The sequence below is a fragment of the Penicillium macrosclerotiorum genome (genome assembly GCF_028827735.1).
Source record: "Penicillium macrosclerotiorum strain IBT 26536 chromosome Unknown utg000003l_segment0_segment0, whole genome shotgun sequence".
Classification (NCBI taxonomy): Eukaryota; Fungi; Ascomycota; class Eurotiomycetes; order Eurotiales; family Aspergillaceae; genus Penicillium; species Penicillium macrosclerotiorum.
Window position 1 is genome coordinate 2,904,907 of NW_026643083.1, and position 23,069 is coordinate 2,927,975.

General features: G+C 45.4%; 10 protein-coding genes across 10 annotated transcripts; 3 read left to right on the top strand and 7 right to left on the bottom strand.

Annotated features, from left to right (window-relative positions):
- Positions 1-1,112: 1,112 nt before the first annotated feature.
- N7462_003937 (ankyrin repeat and protein kinase domain-containing protein) lies at positions 1,113-3,653 on the top strand (the record flags this gene model as incomplete). The annotated part of the gene is made up of 3 exons (XM_057075663.1): positions 1,113-1,694; positions 1,761-2,205; positions 2,248-3,653. The coding sequence occupies 3 exons, from the start codon at positions 1,113-1,115 to the stop codon at positions 3,651-3,653; spliced, it is 2,433 nt and encodes an 810-aa protein (XP_056935168.1).
- A 297-nt stretch (positions 3,654-3,950) lies between these two features.
- On the bottom strand, positions 3,951-6,367 carry N7462_003938 (Major facilitator superfamily domain general substrate transporter; the record flags this gene model as incomplete). Its single annotated transcript, XM_057075664.1, has 13 exons — positions 3,951-3,954; positions 4,011-4,032; positions 4,115-4,154; positions 4,275-4,372; positions 4,435-4,701; positions 4,751-4,784; positions 5,184-5,210; positions 5,293-5,326; positions 5,375-5,471; positions 5,656-5,750; positions 5,809-5,937; positions 5,996-6,262; positions 6,327-6,367. 13 exons carry the CDS (start codon positions 6,365-6,367, stop codon positions 3,951-3,953), a joined length of 1,155 nt encoding a protein of 384 aa, XP_056935169.1.
- Positions 6,368-7,564: 1,197 nt separating this feature from the next.
- Positions 7,565-8,073, top strand: N7462_003939 (uncharacterized protein; the record flags this gene model as incomplete). The annotated part of the gene is made up of 2 exons (XM_057075665.1): positions 7,565-7,705; positions 8,020-8,073. 2 exons carry the CDS (start codon positions 7,565-7,567, stop codon positions 8,071-8,073), a joined length of 195 nt encoding a protein of 64 aa, XP_056935170.1.
- A 1,207-nt stretch (positions 8,074-9,280) lies between these two features.
- N7462_003940 (uncharacterized protein) lies at positions 9,281-10,434 on the top strand (the record flags this gene model as incomplete). The annotated part of the gene is made up of 4 exons (XM_057075666.1): positions 9,281-9,568; positions 9,618-9,926; positions 9,977-10,129; positions 10,186-10,434. The coding sequence occupies 4 exons, from the start codon at positions 9,281-9,283 to the stop codon at positions 10,432-10,434; spliced, it is 999 nt and encodes a 332-aa protein (XP_056935171.1).
- Positions 10,435-10,912: 478 nt separating this feature from the next.
- Positions 10,913-13,176, bottom strand: N7462_003941 (uncharacterized protein; the record flags this gene model as incomplete). Its single annotated transcript, XM_057075667.1, has 15 exons — positions 10,913-11,073; positions 11,140-11,259; positions 11,312-11,386; positions 11,446-11,585; positions 11,636-11,723; positions 11,787-11,840; positions 11,910-11,964; positions 12,026-12,195; positions 12,256-12,293; positions 12,348-12,413; positions 12,470-12,547; positions 12,606-12,652; positions 12,708-12,735; positions 12,804-12,897; positions 12,960-13,176. The coding sequence occupies 15 exons, from the start codon at positions 13,174-13,176 to the stop codon at positions 10,913-10,915; spliced, it is 1,431 nt and encodes a 476-aa protein (XP_056935172.1).
- A 509-nt stretch (positions 13,177-13,685) lies between these two features.
- On the bottom strand, positions 13,686-15,826 carry N7462_003942 (Monooxygenase FAD-binding; the record flags this gene model as incomplete). Its single annotated transcript, XM_057075668.1, has 6 exons — positions 13,686-14,189; positions 14,253-14,601; positions 14,682-15,139; positions 15,186-15,305; positions 15,368-15,609; positions 15,703-15,826. The coding sequence occupies 6 exons, from the start codon at positions 15,824-15,826 to the stop codon at positions 13,686-13,688; spliced, it is 1,797 nt and encodes a 598-aa protein (XP_056935173.1).
- Positions 15,827-17,154: 1,328 nt separating this feature from the next.
- Positions 17,155-17,727, bottom strand: N7462_003943 (uncharacterized protein; the record flags this gene model as incomplete). The annotated part of the gene is made up of 1 exon (XM_057075669.1): positions 17,155-17,727. One exon carries the CDS (start codon positions 17,725-17,727, stop codon positions 17,155-17,157), a length of 573 nt encoding a protein of 190 aa, XP_056935174.1.
- A 311-nt stretch (positions 17,728-18,038) lies between these two features.
- On the bottom strand, positions 18,039-18,260 carry N7462_003944 (uncharacterized protein; the record flags this gene model as incomplete). The annotated part of the gene is made up of 1 exon (XM_057075670.1): positions 18,039-18,260. The coding sequence occupies one exon, from the start codon at positions 18,258-18,260 to the stop codon at positions 18,039-18,041; it is 222 nt and encodes a 73-aa protein (XP_056935175.1).
- Positions 18,261-19,422: 1,162 nt separating this feature from the next.
- On the bottom strand, positions 19,423-20,350 carry N7462_003945 (carbon-nitrogen hydrolase family protein; the record flags this gene model as incomplete). The annotated part of the gene is made up of 2 exons (XM_057075671.1): positions 19,423-20,232; positions 20,309-20,350. 2 exons carry the CDS (start codon positions 20,348-20,350, stop codon positions 19,423-19,425), a joined length of 852 nt encoding a protein of 283 aa, XP_056935176.1.
- Positions 20,351-20,911: 561 nt separating this feature from the next.
- Positions 20,912-22,804, bottom strand: N7462_003946 (uncharacterized protein; the record flags this gene model as incomplete). Its single annotated transcript, XM_057075672.1, has 5 exons — positions 20,912-21,148; positions 21,222-22,404; positions 22,459-22,529; positions 22,593-22,666; positions 22,744-22,804. The coding sequence occupies 5 exons, from the start codon at positions 22,802-22,804 to the stop codon at positions 20,912-20,914; spliced, it is 1,626 nt and encodes a 541-aa protein (XP_056935177.1).
- Positions 22,805-23,069: the final 265 nt, after the last annotated feature.

Consider the following 23,069-nt stretch of genomic DNA (forward strand, 5'->3'; position numbering starts at 1 on the left):
TCCAAATCTCCTTGGAAACATAACGACAAAATTGATAGACAAATGAAATATTTGGTCTTGAGAAGAGGCGGCTGTTTTGATTCAACGAAATCGGGTCCTGGCAAGATTCGCAGATGACTGTCGGAAAATCAATAACCCTTGTTGCCCAACAACCTGACGTGATATATATCCGCAAACCACCAGGGTTGGAACAATACCGCTCGACTAGGTGGATCTGCCTCTCGTTATCCCATGAACGAGATGTCTCAGGAATGCAATAGATCTTTAGAAAACCATGCATAAATTTCCAGACGAGGGCAAGCACAATAATCAGGCCCCGCGTGACGCGGCCATGCAGGGGCCGCCTGAATACGAGATTTCACCCGGGGTAAGCCTGGAGCGCTGCTGGATTCTCCAGTCAGCCTCAAACCATACATTTGAATGAATTTTGTGGGGCAGCAATGTCGCCACTGAGACCAACGTGGAAACAGGACACGCATATTCTGCACCAGGGTGCTGGAAGTAGTACGCTTCCTACAGCACCATGTTATCCTCATCCTCCTTTCCAACGTTTGTCAGACATACTCCGCATTCTAGAGAAGTAGCGTTTTTTGGAGCCCCGCTCTCCAGCTCCCGCTGGGTTAACACATCAACACAGAGCAATATGACGTAGAAAAGACTAGCAATTCATTTGGGACCAGAAAAAGAAAGAAAGAATAAAGAGCAACAATAACTTGCTGGCGACATAGATGGCCCCTGAATACAGTATTTTGCCCAGATTGGCTGGCCTTTCTCAGTGCCGCGATTCATTTGTTTCTTGGCACGGTTTGATGAAGAAGTCTGGAGCCAGTAGCTTCAAACCCTGCTTTCCTCCGCTCTCTGTCTTAATCTGGAATGCTCAACACCATTTACCAGATCACCATACTTCCTACTGACTTTATGATGCAAAGAACTTCCAAACACCCCAACCAAGGCCAAAGGCAAGCCAGACACGATATATCCATCTTACTTGGATGCTTAGACAAACATACGCCGGATTTTCGCCCCTCTTTCCTCGTGAATTCGCATGCGTTCGCCCAGCCCCGTGAATGAAAAACTTCAGGCTCCACCTATCCTACCTGAGCCACGTCTAAATGAGCTTGAAAAGCATCGCCCAGGAGCTCAGCAACGCGCTGTGTAATAGAGGAAGGAAGCAGGCTTTTATTCCTCGTGTTAGAGTCCAGGAGATATGGGCTGGAAATCGCCTGGGAGACTTTGCGAATGAGCTTCGCCTAGGACTCACAGATGAGCAAATCCGCATTGCTCAGACAGAGTTGCTGCACACAATATCCCTTCTTATTGCCATAAACTGGAGGGAATGGTCAAGATTCAAAGCTATTTTCTTTCCATCCGATCAAGCAATAGCAAACAGTCGTCGCGATTGCAATATTGCCTCACTCAGGCTGGAGGATCTTGAGCATGAATCTTTCCTGGGAAGGGCTGATAATATGGCACACTTTTTTATGACAGAAAGGTGGCTATACTTCCCTATTCTGTTGAAAATGGGCCACAACGATGCATACGGCGAAGATTATCGACTACCATTGATACTTGATGAAACACAGAAGCCGAAGGAAGGTGGGTTTGGAATAGTGACAAAGGCTGTGATACCTCGTGGACAAATAATTATCGACCGAAATGACGATCTAGGCTTTCGAGAATTCCAACCTCATATGGTAAGCCTCGTCCGTGCAAATTGGCCACTCGAGGTCAATTTACTAATAGAAAGATGACACAACCAGAGGGAGTTAGTCGTTGCCCGGAAGCGATTTCACTCAACAGGATTTCTCCGGGAGGTCAATCAGTTGCAACGTCTCCGATCAAGCTCTACTATCCACAAACGAATAGTTCAAGCACTTTCGATCGTCACGATCGGAAATGAGCTCAACATTATATCACAATGGGCAGATATGGATCTAGAAGAGTTTATTGCAGGACGTCATTGTGAAATGCCTTCTGACCTGACCCTGGTTGGTTTGATTGGAGAGTCTAAAGAGATTGCGGGTGCGATTGCCTTCCTTCATGATGGACTCCAATCCGATAGTGAGACCGAACAGCTGCTACCTTCGTCTCTTTGTCATCTCGATCTAAAGCCTAGGAATATTCTTGTTTTCAAGCATCCAGATAAGCCTTCAACTGGGAAATGGGCAATCACCGACTTTGGCATTTCTCGAGTTGCACCGCGGAGTAAGCCTGATTCAGTGTGCTATGCTGGCTTAAACTATCCAGTTGCGCGTCACTACGGCTCTTATCAGGGTCCCGACAGCGTTGTGCGTCCGAAAAATGATATTTGGTCTCTGGGGTGCATTCTTGTCCGTGTGTTTTCTCTAGGGTTCTCACCTGAGGAATTGAACAGGCTAGACAATCTGAGAGGAATGGGTCCAGATGGAGTGACACCCCATAACGATGATCGTTTCCTCCGACAAGTGGCCGGATCTCCACCCTTTCTAAATCCGCATGTGAAATCGTGGATCGACGACTTGCCAAATACCTTCACCTCTTTCGAACTTAACCTCAGAGAAGGGATGAAAGATCTTCTTCTAAAGATGCTTGTGATAAGCATTGACATGCGTCTAAATGCAAAAGAAGTGTGGTCAAAATTGCAAGCCCTCGAGAGCAGGGCACGTCGACCATCAGCGGAAGTTTTACCACCATCACCACCAGAAACAGATACACCGAGTACTGGGAGCACACGCGTACCAAATCCCGGGGAATTGCAGTTGGTATATTTTGCTCTGGACAGTGCAATTGAGAAAAACCGACTCGATCAAGTGGAACAAGCCTTGAAATCTTTACCTGCCGACTTCGAGATGACTGAATCTGGCGATCGACCTCTCATAAATGCAATAAAACAATCTAATCATGAGATAGTCAATGTTTTACTGGAGCATGGGCCGACATTAAACTTGGAAAGGCCTTCTTCCGACGGGGAAACTCCACTGTCTCTTGCTTCCCGTATAGGCAATGTTGAAATTGTGAAAACCTTGCTCAGTTACAAAGCCTTGCCGAACAGTTGTTCCACCCGCCAAGGTGAAAGAGCACCTTCGCTGACGCCCTTGATGGAAGCTGTCATCCATGGACACATTGACGTAATATCCGTTCTCTTGGAAGAAAAGGCAAAATGTGAGATCTTTACAGGGCCCGAAAGGTGGAACTGCTTACACTATGCGGTGAATAATATCACGCATGGCGTGGACCTGATAACCGCATTCAAAGATAAGATGGATTTTAATTTACGCCCACCAGATCTGCCAGAGGAACAGATCTCATATACAACTCCTTTGATGCTTCATATATCATATTTTGACAGGTATCCCGAACAGAGCAAACGTCGTTGGCGAGAAAAATTTGATGCTCTCATCGATTGTGGAGCCGATGTCAACAAAAGATACACACGAAAAAGCCCCTTGGAGATTGCAATTGAGAAAAACAACGTTCGGCTTGCCAGAATACTTGTTGATGCTGATGCAACTCTTCCAAGCGGCTACTACAAGGGACGAAGTCTTTCATCTGAGATGAAGAAAATTGCGAAAGACGCAAAGGAAGAGGATACCCCAAAACGTGGTTCCGCTGATCTCCCTACTCCACGGCGTACAAGCACAAGTATACTATCTAGATTTTCAAAGTCACGATAAGGCCTGGCAATATCCATAGACAATTATTGTACTTAGCGAGGGATGTTTCATGATCTTTTGCATATTTTCTTACATCGTGATACCCTACATGTCTAAATGAAGTGTTTCCATCAAAAGAACTGAGCAGCTTTGCAAATATCCAGAAGAAATGTTTCACGCTGAAATTTATAGAGAGATTCCATATCTCAATATTCTTGCATCTCGCCTCTCTCTCTAGGGATGGTCCAGTCTGGGGGTCTTTTTGGAAGAAGGCCCAAGGTGCGGATATGATTAACGCAATGCTCCTTTGTGTGTTGGTTAACTGTGTAGAGTTAGTAGAGAAGACAAAGATGGCTACATTAAAATTGCGAAACGCACAGATGGAATTCATTGCCTCCAACTGTACAGAATTGGTGTCAGGGACCTGAAGACGACGAATTACTACTCAGATCCGTTTATCAATTATGCCTGTGGCCACTTACGAGAAGAAATATGAATATCAAAGCCAAGATATTCAGACAACTAGAAATTTGTTAAATCAAAGCTTAGTAAAAGCATATTGATGACTTACGAGAAAAATATCAAAAGATTTCCCTGTCCATTACAAGGATAACCACTTTTTGGGACATTTTCTCCACATACTTTATCATGACCAAACTTCCTAGTCAAGGCTGGAACAAAGAGTACTAGGAGGCCCAGAAAGGCAAAGTTTATCATGACACTGAAGCTCATTCCGACCTCTGTGCAAAATTAGCCTCTGACCATTTTCAAAGATGCTAGATAGAGAGACGAGGATCCATACCGCGTACACAAAGTGGAAATACCTCAGCACTGAGAGTGAATGGTATTGGACCAGCACCAATGGAATAAAAGAAGTTAAAAATCACGATGGTAAACGTTGCCACTAGCCCAATACGAACTTCTTCTTTCGTAATGTAAAAGAAGCCACTAACGGCGAAGAGGCTCACAGCCATACCGATGAAAGACACGAGAAGTAGAGGCCGACGTCCCTTCTTATCGATGAAATAATAGGATGGAAGAGTAAACAAAAAGTTTGCGATTCCGAAGCCTAAAAATTAGAAAATTTTCATAAATCCCTCATTTTGACCAAGACTCACCAAAATTAAACCACTTAATCTTTGTATTGTCGGACTGATCCGAGTTAGATTTGAATAGATCCGTTGAATAAAACGCCACAACATTGATCTTGAAAGTAAGACATCATTTTAGTAAGATACTGCTTCGTTTGGGTATCCAAGTATTATGAACGTACCCCACACAGTTGCTGAGATAGCATCACGATTAACGCCACCATACAAGCTCTACGACAGCGTGGATTTGAAAACAGCTTTCCCATTCTTTTGAAGAAGTTCATTTTTCCAATCCACGCTTGGTAGACCAGTTCCGAAAACCAATCTTGATCTGACCCTTCTTTCCAAACCGTGTATATTTCGGCTTGAAGTTGGCAATGGATTGAATATAGATCCCTTGCAGCCTGGATATCGGTTCCACGGAGATGTCGCAGACTAGAGTATGCCTCAGAATATTTACCTTGTCGTATGAGAAATCGAGGTGACTCTGGACACAGATAAATTAGAAAGAGAAGTACAACGGCTGGTATCATGGCGGTCGATAAAAGGACACGCCAGCTATTTCGCACTATAAAGGCGCAAACAAATCCCATGAATATTCCACTATTACATTGTTAGCGTTGAATAAGAAAGCCGTTGCAGGAGGCATACAATGCATCAAAAAGTTGCCACATCATAAGAACTCGGCCGCGATGCTTGTCTGGTGCCGCCTCTGCAGCAAATACAGGTGCAATAGAAGCCTTAGAACCTATCTGATTGAAATGTTAGTTTTGAGCAAAAGGCTGTGAACTCGAGAAGAGGACGAATCACCCCAAAGCCAAGCAGTAACCTGCAAATGAGCAGCTCCTGCCAAGTACTGCAGTGGGCAGTCCCTAGGTAAATTCTATAAGAAATTCCGCAGCTTATCTCATGAGAAATCATTTGGAACTAACCTATAACACAAGCGACGCAAAAGATTGCGGCTAAGAAAAGCGCTGGGCGTCGTCCAAAAAATCGCTCCTGTAATGGGTCACTTAACCATGTGCCTCTGTCGTCCGAGGTTAGAAATTCAATTCAAACTCGATCCTGGAACGCAATCCGCGTACATGATACTCCCTGAAAGCCAGGGGGCGGCATTTATTAACCCACGGAGTAACTCGTTATTGTCGTTCAAGCCCAATTCAGTATCCCAGCCCATTAGAGAGCTTGCATTAATGGTTGATTGTTGCCATCCCCTGAAAGATTAAAGATTAGATGAATATCAATGTTCTCTCTAGAGCGCAATATACATACTGTGTGATCGCTGCGCAAGCGGTGGCCATAATAGTCACGCTTAGGTCTCTGGTCTGAGAGAGCCATTGAGAATCCTCCTTTTCCAGGGCATTTCTTTCCGCGGGCGAGAGATTAGGAGTATCAAGATCCTCCGGATTCCTTGCTATTTGCGCTCCTTTCAATAATGTTTCGAGATTGATGAAATTCTCAAGACCATCGCGTGTATAAAAATGCTCAACGTCACGTTCGAGTTGGTGCAGGTGTCGTACATTGGGAGGATTATCTAGTCTGATTGATGATGAATCTTAGAACTAATAACCTGATGCTGAAGAGGGATGATTGCAAGACTCACGGAATTCTCGAATCATCCTCTCCCCCTTGTATTGAAACCATTTTCACCTCGCAGAGGAAGAGGTCAAGTAGTTCGACTGACAGCTTCAAATGCGAAAGGATACCTCGCGATTGTCGCTAAAGCCAACGGGGCATATGAAATGACTTTGACACTCGATGAATGACGAGAACTATCAGATTTAATAAGAAGAAGGCTGCTCCGCGCCACTGATCCAAAAATAGGCCGAATAAAGCGAACCCTCCGGAAGAGCCTCACATCGACAGCTTAGAGCACACATTATGCGACCTGCTAGCAGCTAGGAGACCACTAGAGCTAAACCGGTAGGCCCTCCCGTTATTTAGTTACAGCGTTTTTTCCTTGTCATTTCTGGTGCTTTGACCCACGACATTTTTCCCAAGTACTTCCAAGGCATATCAATAGATCTGTACCGTTCAGGGTGTATATTTCTCTGAAAAGCGGTAATTTAGAACTAGTTCTACAACTCCAAGTCCCAGAACGGGCTAATTATATGGCACTCGAACACATGAGTCAGTAGTAGAGATAAATGCTTTGCAGCCCAGAGTGAGGGCATAACAACAGCACTTATAAACAAGGAATGCTCGGATTTGGCATCCACTGAGTTTTGAGTCACAGTAGAATAATACCACGCGGATTCTGTCATCGTGATTGGGCCATAGAAAGCCCAGACCAGTTGTTGCTTTTTCCGACCCCTCACGACACAGTTGCCACCATACCCAAGCAATTCGAAACACAGTTAATTTTAATAATATGAAATGCGCAGCTGATGATTTTCTGTCCGAGGACTGATTGCACCTATGAGTTCAGGCCGCGTGGCTGGCGGGAAGCAAACATGCAACCAAAATCACGCCGCCCCATGCCTGACGCATGTGAGTGCCTGAAGGGAGATAATTATTGGCGGGGGGACCCCTGTCACCATAGCCACCCCAAACACCTCGATCAGAAACAAAGGCTGGTTGAAAATATCAGACGGAGACTGGACTGAACGAAAAATTCACGGCCCGCCTCAGCCTCATCCATGAGGAATACGAAGCGGGTCCTTCCGTGGGGAAATAATGACTCGAGACCCCGACTTTTTGCGGGGATTTGCCATTATCCCCCCTTCAACCAAACTTTACTTTCTCTGGTCTGGAAGCGTTCTCTATCACTGTGAATCCTTCCCGCGGCGACGATCCAAATCCGTATTTCTAATTACTGGCTTCGCCATCCGTACCGCAAGGATGTCATCAAGTACTGCACCGAGTAGTCCAACAAGCCCAATGATACACAACAGTATTCCAGAAGGATTAAGCAACTATATCAAGAGGGAGAGGCTCGAGGCTAGGCTTCGAAGCATCCTTGGTCGTGAGGTGGCAGTTCGGGTGAGTATGCATCTCAAAAGCTGACCCATTTAGGTTCTAATGGACGAGTAACAGTATATACATGGCTGCTACAGCTTCACCGCAACTAGAAAGGTGGAAGTGGTAAGATGTGAATCTATCATTTACAGCACTGCTTAAATGCTAACTTGCACGTTCAGTCGGAAATATCGTATGTCAGACAAGTCCTATCTTCTAGTGTGCATGCTAATACGACATTGATAGTGATCTACGGGAAAGCTCCTCGGTGAATTAACGCAAAATGCAAAACGGTGTAAGGTCTCTTTATCCACAAGAGGTATTTCAACGTACTGCAGATCATTATTCGGACTTGGAATGTAGGACCTCGACTTCTCTCGAAAGGACCTTGATATTATATTATTTTATCAATCCATTGGCATTTATTGTTTGGATGTAGATAACGGATTTCATTCATTTGAATTTGAGCTTGAAATCATGATCATGGTAATTTTTGGATCAAATCTTAACTCACACTAGGTCTGGGAGCTAGTCTTGGGTGTCAGTCAGATCAGCCAAAACTTCAGAGTAGGAAGAATGTCTGGTAATCCAGACAACCCTCCTCGTATTTATAAGAAGAGGTGCAGGTTGAGGGTACTCCGATTATAATAACATGTCAGAATTTCAGGCCTTCAGAGCTTTCAATCCCCCGTAGTATTATTACCACCCTCCCAGTCGGCTAAGTAGGCATAGCCTGCGCCCGATGCACCCTGCCGGCAGTGCTGACCATTGAGAACCGGGGATATTATCTGCATTGCCACCAGCTGCTGAATAGTTCTTCTGAAATGCCTGACTAATTTACCCAGCGGAGCACCCGGTGAATACCCCTTGTTATCAAGTTTGCACCCAAGTCACAAGGCGTTTTTAGGTGGCGCCTTGCCCTGATTCTTCTTCTGTTCGCAAGGTATAAAGTTTTCTAGATCACTTTATCGCAACAGGAACATACACCTTTTATTATCAATCTAAAATTCAAGTTCCAATTTCCATTGTTCCCACTTATTGGATCCAGAATGAGCTACGGAGCCCCAAACAGCCCGTTTTGTCTGCCTTCTGACGCAATAGATGTATCGATTTTTGATCAATGTGAGCTATTTCACGAAGCAAAAATAAACTGTCTTCGACGAAGTCTAACTGAAACCAGCCACAAATGGTTCCGGTTTTATCTCTACGAGATATACTCGAAATGAAGACTTTGAATCTTTCATTGAAAACACCGAGCGACCTCAACTACGTGTAATGTAATGCAGTCCCATCATTCCTTTATCCGAAACCAAAGACAACCAAATCTAATGACACCAATCATAGAATGATATACTCGCAGACATCCATCGAGCCACTCAAAATCTCTGAACAGGCTCTCGTGAGTGTGAAGAATAAATATAACATCGGCCCATGTCTGCTCGATTTAGCCAGTGTGTTTGGTCAAAAGCCAACTAGTGCAGGAGCAGGCGAAGGCAGAATGGAAATTTACCCAAATTTGGATAAAGCTCAAGGTTAGACATATACATGACTACATCGAAATATGGATATCTTTTCAATGGCTGATATCTGAATCTAGACATGACTTACGTCCTTGTCTATCCACAATTTAGAGTCCGCCGTTGGACAATGCGACAGACTGGAGTTTTCTATCACCATAACGAAAAAGAACCGCAAGATCTGTGGGTATTTTTTCACGCGGGACAAAATACTCTTGCTCAGATCTCCATTGAAAATATTCTTTCCCAATCAGAAATACGGCTAGACCAAGGAACAATTTGGTCCTCAGTGCATGCAGCAGTCTTTTCACCATATCTGAAGCAATGGAATTTATATTTGCATTACCTGGGTTCAAAGGTTGATGAATATGTTAGTAGTCAAATCTCCCTCTTTTCAGTTCTTTCTAATATTTTTGCAGGTAACTGACTCATTAACACTCGAGTCATCGGGTATGGATGACTTTTGGACGGCTAATGGAGATGGAAAACTTTTGGATCTTCACTATTATGGAGATCTAATATTACCAACGAGATTCAGGCTCGAGGCAATACTAAGTACTTTGGAACGATTAGAAGAGATCAGTCACCAGTTCTTTGAAAGGAGTTGTAACCTGGAAACTGGCTATCTCAGGCTTGCTTTGGATGCTTCCTATTACAGAAAATCTCTCCAGGGCCTTTTGCCAGGCATCGAAGTTCTTGGAGAGAAGGTGAAAGACGTCCTACAGCGTGTAATTACATACGTATCTTCAGTTATTGAGACATTTGCTGACGTACGCAGTTACAAATCGGGCTGAATCTGAGAATGAATCACAAGATGTTGAGTATCAATGATGAGTTACTCAAACTTGGAAATCAAAATTTCGATGAAAATGCCACTGTGAAAGTGGTAACGTTTGTCACGATGATATATCTGCCCGCGAGCCTTGTTTCAGTAAGCTAGATTGACTTTTCCCTTTTTTGATGAGGCTTGGTTCTAAAGCAAAACAGTCGGTCCTGGGAATGAACCTGTTCAAATTTGACGATGGAACGACAGAAGAATTCACTATATCAAAACAGTTTTGGATATTTATCGTTGCTACCATTGTCCTGGCCATTCTCACAGTTGGGCTATGGTACATATGGACTCATAAAGAGCAAAAGCGGCGTATGAAATCCAGAATAACGGGCTTTTGGAGGCCTACTGCTTACGACGAAGCCCGGAATGAACTCTCAGAGAAACAGCTGGAAAGAGTATGAAGAAAGTCTTTATTGCAAGAGAGCTTTTTTGAATCTGTGGGATCGTGTTACAAAGTAAATCAGGATCGCTTTATGAATGCAAGAGGCAACTTGATTGAATAGGGAGAATACATATTCAAAGATTTCAAATTTATACATGGAATCAAAGACGGGAAGAGATCTTATAGAGTCGATAGGAATATCAATGTTGGAAACAGTTGGCCTACGTAAGACCCAAAACTCCCACCGGAATTTCGAATGCATCTATAAACTCGAATTAAGAGAAAGCGGAGAGGGTGAGATTTAGTATTTAAATTAATGATTTCATTACTTCATGCTTTTGAAGTTTGAATGTTTCTTAAAAAGTACTTCAATGCAGGGTTAAATCGAAGTACGTTCTTGGAATCTGCTGAGCCCGTGGGACGTAAGGCCAAGTTCAATATTCACTTTCTCAAGGAAGTAGTATTTGATTTCGTGTGCCGAAGGCATAAAAATGAATCTAAATTTCACTTTGGCCAACAATATAATCGGGCTTGTCCTTCGAGTCCTGAAAGGAAAGTCGCTCTTCATCTTGGACATCACCGCTAAGCGCATTGTTTTTACTTTGTTCCACTGGGTTGTGATTCCTGACAACAATCCATGTAGGAAGAACCGCAAGTCCTTATACTTTTGTAAGCGGCTTATTGACTTTTGAAAAGATGAAAGGGGCAAAGTAAATCGACATACCAAGAAGGATTGTATTAACTGCAAGTGGAACTCTTCCTCCGTACCAATCACGGGTATTCAATCCAAAGGAAACAGCTTGGGAAAAGCTCTCTTGTCCACGTAGGACTCCAGATAATCGAGCTTTAGGCAGTTAGTCAAGTCCAGGTTCTTCAAGCTCAAGCTTAAAACATACATAGTTCAGAGATGTTATCCGTCATTGTAGAAAGAAGATAGTACAGCCAGTTCTGCAGTGCCTGCTGAGAAAACTCTGTATCTCAATGTTAGTATTTCCTGTTCGAGTGTCGAATTCAAATTTTTGGAACTTACGCCATAAGATAATGACAAAAGCACCCTCTGTAAACCCCTTGTCTGCCCAATCATAGGATGGTGGATTGGCAGTGTATTTCTCTTGGATTACCCAGCCATAAACCCAGGCCACAATGTGAACCCCAACAACATAATAGAAGCTATATATAATTAGCATGCATCTACAGCCACCATGACGAGAGATAGTCACCTGTAGGTGATGCGACTCTTAACAGTTAATCCACGATAATCTAAGAATCGACTGATAATCCATGAGGAAAGAAGGGCCGCAATGTATGCTAGAGACATGTGTTAGCCCATGAAACGTTTAATTATTGAAATTGTTGCTCGAGAGGACTTGCAAACTAAGCCAATTAATGCTCGCGCGCGGACACCGAAATAGTATGTCTCAAAGTCTATCAAGCCTGATTAGTGATTTCCTTCTATATTTAAGGGCATGGCACGAGCTAGTTAAAATTACTCACTTCCACTATACTGGTTAAAATACGCGGCCCAGAAGATAGGTAAAAGGAGAAGAATCTATTATCAAATCCCAGTCAACGTACTGTTCATCGCAAAGTTAAAGATTGTGAATACATACCTCTTTGCGAAGAGAGACTTTCCACAATTCAATAAGTTCACCTTTCCATGAATCCTGTACAATTATCTTCACGGCTGTTCCATCACTGCGTTGCACCTTTTCAGGACGAGTGAGGAAGATAGCGAGAGGCACAGCAAGACATTGGAGTGCGACAAAAATCAAGTAAGTTTCTAAATGATTGGGTAAGTCAGGTGGTAGAAATTCTTGCAATTACGAAATGATTGACATACCGGACCCAACTTTGCCTTTGCTCTTTGCACTAGCAGAACTAGATGATGGTTATTGGTCGGTTTATATCGTGTGAAATGTGATGTCCACCTACTGGTTTAGTCCAAGAACAATGGCACTCCCAAGCAGAGGTCCACCGGTACGAAACCAGAGCCAGATGCTTTTCAGTAATTAATAATTGTTTTGGTCAAGCATTGGTATGTTTAATGCACTTACTTCATATATTGCCCTCTCCTCTCCGGCTCAGGGTAGCCAAGTGCAACGGCACCTTCAGAAGCCCAAAAGAGACCGGCTCTGCATTGATAAATTAGTCTTCTGTCTTCTTTCATACAGCTGTTTGATTGCAACTGACGATAAACCGCAAGCAACTGCTCCGACAAGAACAAACCACTCATTGCCCTAAAATTTCAGGTTAGTCGATCATTGTTAGTTTGGATGATTTAGAGATACCCACATAGCGATTATTTGTGTATAAAGCTGCTCTGTAAGAATAATTCGAGTCAGGGATACCTTGAACCATGATAATGTCACGGATTCGAATAGAACGTACGAATAAACTGGATACCCAGCAGCACCTAATAACAAGGTCCAGTTGAGACCAATCCGATTGGAGATAGGACCTCCAAAAAGGCACAGAAATCCCACTATTAATAAACTAATTAGTTTCATAGTTCGCTTTGAAGAAGGTCCCCGTCTGAAGATTTACTCAGTCCAAAAACCAACGCATTAGCCGCGTTGATAAGAAAAGGCGATTCAGCTCCACCGGCACCCAGAGAGTTCATGGCATTCCATAGTCCTGGGGCCATGAAGCCTACGCCCCCGATGATGAATGCATTGAAAAGCGTGGTTCGATACCAGACGCGACGTGTTCTGTAGATTGACACATCCTCGACCGGTGCCGATGTCGGGACGGTGTCGGCCATTGTCCTTCGTTACACCTTGCTTGGGCTGGATTGTGTTAAGGTTGATGAAAATTGGACTTCTGCTTGGGTTCAGGATGCCGATATTTATTCGATATCAAACTTGAATCTCTTCGTCTATGAGTATCAAATCATTGGTGAGCAAGATGGCGTGCTAGAAATCGCGAAAGCAAATTGACTGCCGACGCCAGCGACTACAACAATTTGGCTCCACCATCGGCCCGCACCCGGGAGATCTGACCAATTATTGATAAATCTGAAGAGAGCTAAATCATGTCGGCTACCCTTGAACGGCCTTGGCATTTTTTAGCGTTCGGTCTCTTGCCGTTCCTTTTCTGTTGGGTCCAGATCTGGCGCGCAGAATTGGAAGGGGGACTTCGGCGAGGAAAAATGTGGGCCATGAGGGGATGGCTAGAGTCGGATCTTCTGAACACTTTGCATAATCCGCAGGTAGGTAGGAAAACAGCGTATCATTTCGCTATGTATGGTTGCAATCAACGATTTCTCTTACTCTATATCCCAAGGTGCTCATCAAGGGCTAAGATCAAGTCATCCTCGGTGGTTGTGGGTAATACTCGCATCATAATATGTTGATCAGGTCGAACAAGAAGTCCGCCATGATATATGGCCTCCGAAAACCATCGCTGCCTAACAATTTGAAAGTCTATGTCGAGACGCCGCAAAATTAAACGAATGTTAATAGCGTCACAATGTTTCTCAAGTGCCAAAAACCGTGTGCCAGACTTATCGTCTTGCTTGCCAACAATCAATGTCCAAGCATCTGGATCGCAGAGATCCAGGGAGCTCCATTGACATTCACTTACTTGGCTGCTAGTCAGGTCTTTCACGTATGAAACATCTACAGGGAGCCGTGGTACTGCTGCCGTCTTGTCTGAATTTTGAAATGAAATCCACACATGCGGTAATCGAGCTCCTGGTATTAACTTTGGCTGGTAATGGGAGGCATGAGGTGGCGGCTTCTTTGCGCCATATACGTAGCCAATATGAAGCTCCAACTAAAGAGGGTGGGATATTTTTGTTAGCATTGTTACTCTCAAAAGCTTATCGCGTATACTTACGTTGTCGAAGTGCTCCCTTTGCCCTTCAATGCCTTTATCAACTATTTCTCGTTGCCCAGGGTCCCGTAGAGCTTCTATCATGTTGTGACGGGCTTGGACAGTGTCCTCCACCCCTTCGGTTTTCAAACTTTGGACTAGGTTGAATATCTGTTTTCCATTTTTGACACTTTGCTTCGAATATAAATCAGCAATACTGTGCCTTTCTGCAGTATATGTTGCCAATATAGACGGATTAGCGATACCCCGATGTACGAGAGCCATTTTATAAGCCAGGTTGTGGGCGTCTGCAAGGCCGCAGTTTAGCCCCAGTCCGCCGGTTGGTGGGAAGGAGTGAGCTGCATCCCCAGCTCTTTTTTGTCAAATTGATCAGAAACCGCATCCAAAATCCATTTAGATGTCTTCGACATCATATAAATCAAGGGAACTCACAGGAAGACATTTCCTTTTTGAAACGTAGTCGCAATTTGTCGTCTGAATATCCAAGGTCGGAAGCTCAGAATGTCAAAGGGGACATCTCTCCCAATGGCAGCGCGAACTTTGGTTCGAGCCATTTCTTCTGTCCATGAATTGAGAGGCTGTTTCGAGATATCAACTTGGCTAATATGAACCTGTGTGCCACTCAGATCATAACCAATGATGAATCCTGCGGCGAGAGGATCCATAATCCAAAATAGCATACCCACACGCTCACCAACCACAGGTCGAAGATTTGCATTGAAATGGATAGTCATCATGACTTGATCAGAGTCTTCGCCGTCAGAGGGTATTTTGAGAAGCTCGCGTACTGTACTTTTATGACCATCGCAGGCGATGAGGTATCGAGACTTGATATCGTGGAATTGACCATTGGACATATCTTTAACTGTCGCTATAACTTCATTTTTTTCCTTAATACATACCGATTAGTTTTTATTTATTGACTGGGTGAGGGACCGACGGCACCTGTACTACAGCATAGATGCTGAAGCCCTTTTTTAAAATAATATTTTGATCTTTTTCGACAATCTTTGTAAACTCTTCTTCAAGAATTGGTTGTGGGATGTTGTGTATCATCTCAACAAGCATGTTAATTACAAGCATAGATCATCTGGAGTAGAGGCAAGAAATTTGCATACCTCGGGTGTATCTTCTAACACAGCTGAATCCATGCGCTCATATGGGAGTCTGCCAACTTGGTCCCCGCAAAGATTGGTGATAAAATTAACCCAGTATCCATCATGTCGGGTTGTTCCTAGACTGCGAATTCTCTTCTCACCCAAGTCATATTGGCGCAAGATTTCTAATGAGCGTGGATTCAGCGCATGGGCTTTCGGTGCCCCCAGGCGTTCAGTATAGCGTTCGATTATCACAGATGGTACTGCCATAGAACTCAATTAGTAAACATGTCACCCACCAAGAGAATATAGGCTGTTGAATAGTAGCACGATCTGAACAGAGGTCAGAAACTTACCACCAAGTCGAGATAGTAAAAGAGCTTGGAAAAGGCCCACTGGACCCCCGCCAACTATCAGCACAGGGGTTGATTCGGGGATTCCGCCATGACAAGACAACACAGTATCATATAAGTCTCCCATTGCTGAAAATATACCGAGGACAATGTTTGAGTATCAGCAGGATATTTCTGGCTGTCGATCGTCCTCGCACAGCCGCAAGTTGGGTCGTTAGAGTTTGAATGAGACTTGGAATAGGCGTATGGGAGTCTTTCAAGCGACGGGATGTGGAGATAGATATGCGCATCCGGCCCCGGGGCGTGTGCGGGGTTTCAGTCTTGTTTATTTGTACTCCATGGAAGCGAACCCCAGTGCGTCTGAATATGTTAATTTGGTGTTGTCACAGCCTTCTAAACCAGCAACGTAATTCTTCCGGCTGACTTCCACACACTATGATCCCTACACTTTCCTCAACCTTGCATGTTCCGCGCTTTACGGCGCGCAAGTGCCGCCACGCTTTTGCCTTATAGGTAGATTCCGAGCCCGTTACCGACCGTCAACATAATCTTTGTGGAATGAGAATGCCAGGGTTTGACCGTGTCCGCGGGCGGTATTCAACACAATCTCAGTCAATCGTTAGGGCGTCCTTATCAGCATCCCCACGGCATTCTAACCCATATTGGTTTTCTCGACTGGACACATATAGAGCTGTTGATGGTGTGATTTAAATTTCTACAGCAGTTGACATATGCCATATTTGGGCTTCAAGATGTCAAAAGAACATTACCTCATGAGGACGACGTATCTGTTGCGTCACAGCCCCGCGCTGCTCCTGGAACCGAGATCTTTCCGGGGCTCTCTGGTTTGGATTATTTTGATACAAAGTACACTCGGCCATGCCTTTAGTTGCGGCTGGAATTGTTTCTTTTGGTTACCGGAAGACCGCAATATTGGACATGAATTATGCGTTAGATTGCCACCAAAGAAGTAGGTAGGCACCGTTGTGTAACTTCTCGAGGGCGCCTGACTGTGCAACCCCAATATTGCGATCTTGCCTGATCATCCCCTGAAGAGTGAATTTGCTAATGCCTCTTTTCTTTTCTTATGTTTTGGTGAAGACCATGGTCATAATTCTGTAATAAAGAGCTGCATTGCCTGGACCTTAATCTGGGTTGTCAATGACTTCATTGCCGCCAGCAGGGTGCTGAGTGTTTGGGTCGTACATAGCTTAGGTGAGCGTGTGGAAACCTTACTTTAAAAGACGACTAAATCAACGATAGAACTGTTCATTATTCTAGATTAAGTACAGGGTAAGATGCAATCGCCATCAAGGCATATCCTTCGTCGGAACACATGCAGGGGGGAAGTGAGTCCTGGCCATAAGTACAAATTCACCCTAAATTAAAAAAAAAAGGGACCATAAAACCGGATATTGAAATACCGGGAACATCATGTATTTCATTTTACCCAGTTCACAGAGCAAGAGCAAGACCCAGGATACCAGCGGCACCAGCAAGGCTCATGGCGATACCACCGGTAGCAGCAGGAGCACCAGCAGTGGATGTGGATGTGGATTCACCGGAGGCCGAGGCAGAGCTGGATGAGGAGCTGCCCGAGGTTGTGGCAGTTGAGGTGGATGTGGTCAGGGGAGTACTGGACACAGCACCAGAAGAAGAAGCACCATGGGCGCTACTAGAAGCGGTGTTGGTGGGCATCGCAGTATAGTAGCTTTCGAGCTCCGAAGCCTCCGCGAGAACCTCGGAGGTGGCATACTGCTTCACACTCTCGGGGAGGCTGCTGTACCAAGCCGGGTAGGTGCCGGACAAAATCTCGTTGATTTCAGAGGACTGGAAGGCCGCATCGGTGTAGAAGCTATCGAGCCAGGTGGTAGGAACGGCGGTCTCGAGCACTGAGAGGATATTGCTTGGGATCGAGTCCGATTCAATGGCGGTATCAATATCACTGGAGCTGGAATCGGACTCGGCGGCCGGGGCGGCAAGGGCCGCAGTGGCAAAGAATAGAGTAGCAAGCGCTTTGTACTGCATGGTGGTGATAAAAGTGGATCAAGCACAAATACTGAGGAGATTTTGAAGATTTGGAGGCTTAATTCAGAAGGTTGGAAGTCTCAACGAGTTCGAAGTGTTCAGACAAGTAGCACGTGAAACCAGAGTACCGGGAGTGGAGGTGTTTAAATACACAACCAGGCAGCCTTGTTTCTGCTTCCATCGCACCGTGAGGCTCATCTGAGTTTCCCAAATAAAGCGCCAGGGTCGCACAAGTGGATCTTCGGCCTTTGTCCAAAAAGGATCCTCGTCCAGCGTTGCGCAGTCACTACCCATTTTTCCCACGCCATCGCCTAGTGGGTCCACTCAGCCGCCAATCGTCGTTCGGCGGCCCCCAACTCGCGGTGGATCGGGAAAACAGGCACGAATCCTAGCCACTCGTGCGAGTCGGGCTCAGTGCCCGTTTGCTGCGTACTGCGCCCAGTTTCCGGTGCGGTGTGTGGGATCGTGAGAAGCTCCCCAGACTCTGGAAGGAGAGTGAGACCCTGTCCACTTTGCGAGCGCCAGAACCCCATCAGCCATGGAACTGGATTCGATAGCTCCCAAAATATCTTGGGCCTGGACTTCGTCTGACAAGGTCTTCATCCTCGTCAGACTTTCTCGCTGTGGCCCCCACCCCAAAAGGCACATGGACTTCACACCCGAACTGAATGACTCTTCCCGGCGGCAAGACGGAAAAATCGGCCCAGCGGTTCGCCACGTTTACCAACTCGTTTAACAGCTAATGGCTTTTGGGCGTTGGTTTTTGTTGGTCTATGAAGCTGACGGGACTGGTATTACGAGTCCTGTGTCCGGGTTGCCTACGTTCATTGGGCTTTCTGACCCGAGATGTTTCCCCATGACATCACGGTCTAGGATGCTGGTCACTCTGGCCATCTCTTTCGCTGTTGCTTTTTGATGATCTCTTTGCAGCAGGTCGCAGCAACGAACCCAGAATCGATCCCGGATTGTTGGATTGGCGGCTGGTGTCAGCCCTTCACTCTCGCGTATAATTCGGCCGTTTTTTTGACTCTCATCGAATATCTTCTCGAATCGACTTCAGTCTCATGAATGTCATTCACTTTTTCGACTTTTTTTCAAGATGCTTCAATCGCCCCCACAAGGCTAATAAAAGAATCACTGCCCAGTGTGGCTGATTTAACCTGCTTCCAACACCACAGCCCCCCGCGCTATCTATGCGAGGCAAACGATCTCCGGCTGGGGTCTCCCGTTGTTCTTGGCATTCAATCCCAGTAAACGCGGCAATGTATTGAGTTCTCGTGATGCGGACATGACCACCATGAGCCACTGGTTACCCTCTCCTTTGACAAAAAATGGCCATAAAGACTTGGATTGGGAACCAAATCCTGTCTGTCGTCCGAAGCTTTGACAGACGACCTGTAAATTGCGTGCGCAACCTTTACGAGAGATCATCGGGGGATTACGTGGAGAACCTTAAGACCATTTCCTACCACGCTCTGCCCAACCATGTCCTGCCATATGGCGTCCTAAGCCGCTCGGTAAAAACTGTGTATACGATTTTGCATTTGTAGCTGAGAAATTATGACATGATATTCACTCACAGACTGCTAATATCTTTGACATGCTCTTCTTCGAGTAACCAATTGCTGGAATAGAGAAATTACCGAGAAATAGGAATACCGCTCTGCATTGAAAACTTTATAGCAGGCATCTTTATCAATGATATCCGTAATGCCAATCTGGAGTCGCAAGATCTTCGCGGACCTTGTACACATTTTCGGCTTCTTCAAGGACATTTGTATCGACCGAGACAATCTTCATCCCCTCTTCGCTATTATCGAACCTATCAACACGCCCCAGAAATGGGAGTGCCACCTGGGAAAGGCCTGCAAAGCCCTCACTCGCAGGGCCTGCAACATTGCAGAATACAACTGCGCAGGTGTTCTCGAAAGCCCGGCTGACAACGGCTGCATCAACGAAATCCCCCTCCGATTTCGCATTTAGCTTCATCCCCACATCGCCCGCGTCGCTGTATCTCCAGAAGGCAGGCACAATGATCATCTTGGCGCCTTGCATGATCAATTCTCGAAACGCTTCGGGGAAAGCCAAATCCCAGCAGATGAGCATTCCAACCTTGCCCAAAGGAGTGTCAAAAGCAACATGGCGGCTATCATTTTTCGACCCCTTGACATAAGGTCTTTCTGGATGCCAAAGATTTTTCTTCTCATATCTACCTCTAATGACCCCTGCATTGTCGATGAAATAGGTCGCATTGACAAGGGTATCATCTTCGTGCAACTCGCCAAGGGAACCGGGGACAATGCAAATCCCACATTCTCTAGCTAAGGTGCAGTAGCCATCAAGATACCTCTTCCAGTTGGCGCACTGTTTGCGGATCTCAGAGTCATGACTTGGAAAGAAATCAGCAAGATGGTATTCTGGAAGAACCGCCAGGTGGGCTCCAGAAGCAGCTGCATCTTTGATAAAAGCAACGGCTCGGAGATGGTTTGACTCTATCTCATTGGGCTATTTTGATAGCGACTGTGAGTATGTGAAAGTCGACAAGTTGAGAGACTCTGAACCGAGGGCATTCCCAGCATACCTTTGGATATAGCTGTATGACAGCAATCTTATAGGTCGCCATGACGAATATTCCACCAGCTAATAATCCTCATTCATTAGTTTCTCTGGATGCTATAGTTGTGTGCTGTGATGATCTCAGTATTCGGGGGCGCTTCGGAGCTCTTATAGCACGGAACCTCGGAACTAATTTACTCTCCTTTCAGAGTTCCCCGCTTCACTCAGTCTGTGCAAGGTAAGATAGACCCCATTTGATTCGCTGAAATTCTCTGCTCCTCGGGAATCCAAATTTCAACTTAAAGAAAATTGTAATGGTTGGCTCATCTCGCCGAGTCCCTCAGGGCTGAATCAATTTGACAGTTCCACCGAAAGAATGGCCATCTACCTACAGAAGAATTTGCCTTCCTTGTCACGGATATACGCATTTGAAGTTCCTCCCATGCTTCATTTTGATTGATACAGTAGGCATTAACAGAGTTTGAATCTGGAGAAATTCATCAATCAAAGTTTTTGACAGTACTACGAATGCAACTACTATATGCTGTGAAACTCAAATATTTGCATATCACTAAAAGTTGAGGTGCTCTTAATGCTGCTATGGCAATGTCATTCTCAAATTCCTCGATTATCCTAGCCTCTGCGCACTGAAGTGGCGGTATCGGCTTGCTACCCTCGCTCTGAACATTTTTCCGAAATAAATAAAGACGATGTTTCCAAGCATTATCACCGTGACAATAAGGCCAAATGTGACATAGAACCATGTCAATCCGACACGGTTTACCCATGGTGCAAGCGCAAAGACAAAGATAGTAGATATAAGATTCCGAATGAAAGTGACGCCAACAATCGAGTCCGCAATTATCTAAAACCGAAGATGTTTTGATCAGCATCTATACTATAAGCGACAGTTTTGGGGATATTGGAATATAACTCACGTCAGTGTAAGCGTCTGTAAGATAGGTGAGGGCAGCACTGCTGGCAGGAACAACACCGAATGCGTTGATACCAAGACCGAAGGCAGGGAGAAGCCAATGTGACCCATTGTTCAGGCCTATTCCGAACATGAAGAGACCGGCCGGAACAAGTGGTGTAAATGCTAGACAAAGCCATAGACGCATCTCGGGCTCGAATACTCCACCATTTCGTTTTGCCATCCAAAGAACGATCGAGTCGCTCAACGGGCCGGAGATCACGGTTGCTAGACTAGTTCCAATAAATGGCGGGAGACCCATGAGACCAATCTGAGCAGCGCCAAAGTTGTATGGTGGGAGAGTCATGACAGAGGAAAGTGTAGTCACGGGCACAGTAGTGCATGCGGTCATGATACCATACTCAAGGGCCATGAAGAAGACTGCTGGGATGCTGAACATTATCAAGAATGGCTGGTAGCTGTGTTTTACTAACTGCCCAAACGACATCGGGGAATTGGTCCATAAAGGAAGCTTTTCCCAGTATGACTTCTTAGGAATTGAATAGTCAATTCCAATAGTCTCGACCCGTGGCTTCTGCGTTTGTGCATCGTCGGTATCCTGAGTGCTCGGTGCCTCGGGATCCTTCTTCACATCATTCGACGCTGTCTGTGTGTTATCTGCTATTGGGATGCCGTCAATAGACGATGCGGAAAACATGGTCTCCTCGTAGAAAAAGATGAAAGCGACCAGACCAATACCAAAGAGGATGGCCATCCACCACCATACCCAGCGCCAACCCTGGGACTGTGTTATGAAACCACCTGCCAGAGGAGCTAAGGTGACTCCAACAGTAGTGACCCAATAGTACAGTGTATTCATGAGGCCTCTTTGATGGACGAAATAAACATCCGCCACTGTCATCTGGACCAGAACCTCTGCAAGTGCTCCAACGACACAGCTCAAGATATTCACCAACATCAGATCTGCGACATTCTGCATCCTGGCAGACCAAATACTGAGTCCACATTGAGCAGCTGTACTGAGCACATACACCGGTCGACGGCCGAATTTGAGGGCAAAGGGAACTAGAATCACCGCGCCAATGCAAAGGGCCCCGCAGCCTGCAGCATAGCTGTCATTTAGGAGCGCAAAGCTGAATCCGAGTTCGGCATTCACAGAACTCCAAGTCACTGTTGCCACATCAATCCTATTATCGTCAGCAAGCCCTTCTCATCATTTTTATGGCTTCTTGGTGACTCACAAGGCAAGAACCATCATAACGTAGTACGATACAAACGCAAAGTTCAAGTGCTTCCTCCATTTTGGCCAGTTCTAAACAAGACATCTGGGTTAATAAGGGTGATAATCCAACGAGGATCTTTTCACGTCACCAACCAATGGATCGTTTGGATCTCGGGATGGTTTTGGTTCGAGAATCACCTCCGAACCTTCGTTTGACCGGGTTAATTCTATCACGAAGAGCCACTTGGTGAGTCTAAACTGTCTCTACTTTTGAAAGAATTATCAATTCCACACTCGCACTCACCTTCAATGCGAACAGTTCCAGGAGGCCAAGCGGCATCCATGTAGTCATCATGGGAAGTCATTGGTTTGGAAAAATAGCAATCTGAGAGGGGAAGCTTCAGGGGGGGGTAGAATCTCTGTGCAGCTCACAGATCCAAGGGAGGTCACAGGAGAATACTTATGAACCCCCAACTCCGAAATAGAGATAACCCTATCTATGTGTCCCCGTTAATTCTTGTAATCCTCGGTTGAGGAGGCTGATAGTCAACAGCCATTTAGAATTTTAACAACGGGGAGGCGGAAGGAATGCAACTTTCCTTAAAAGGGAAGTTTGAAGCAACAGCCAAT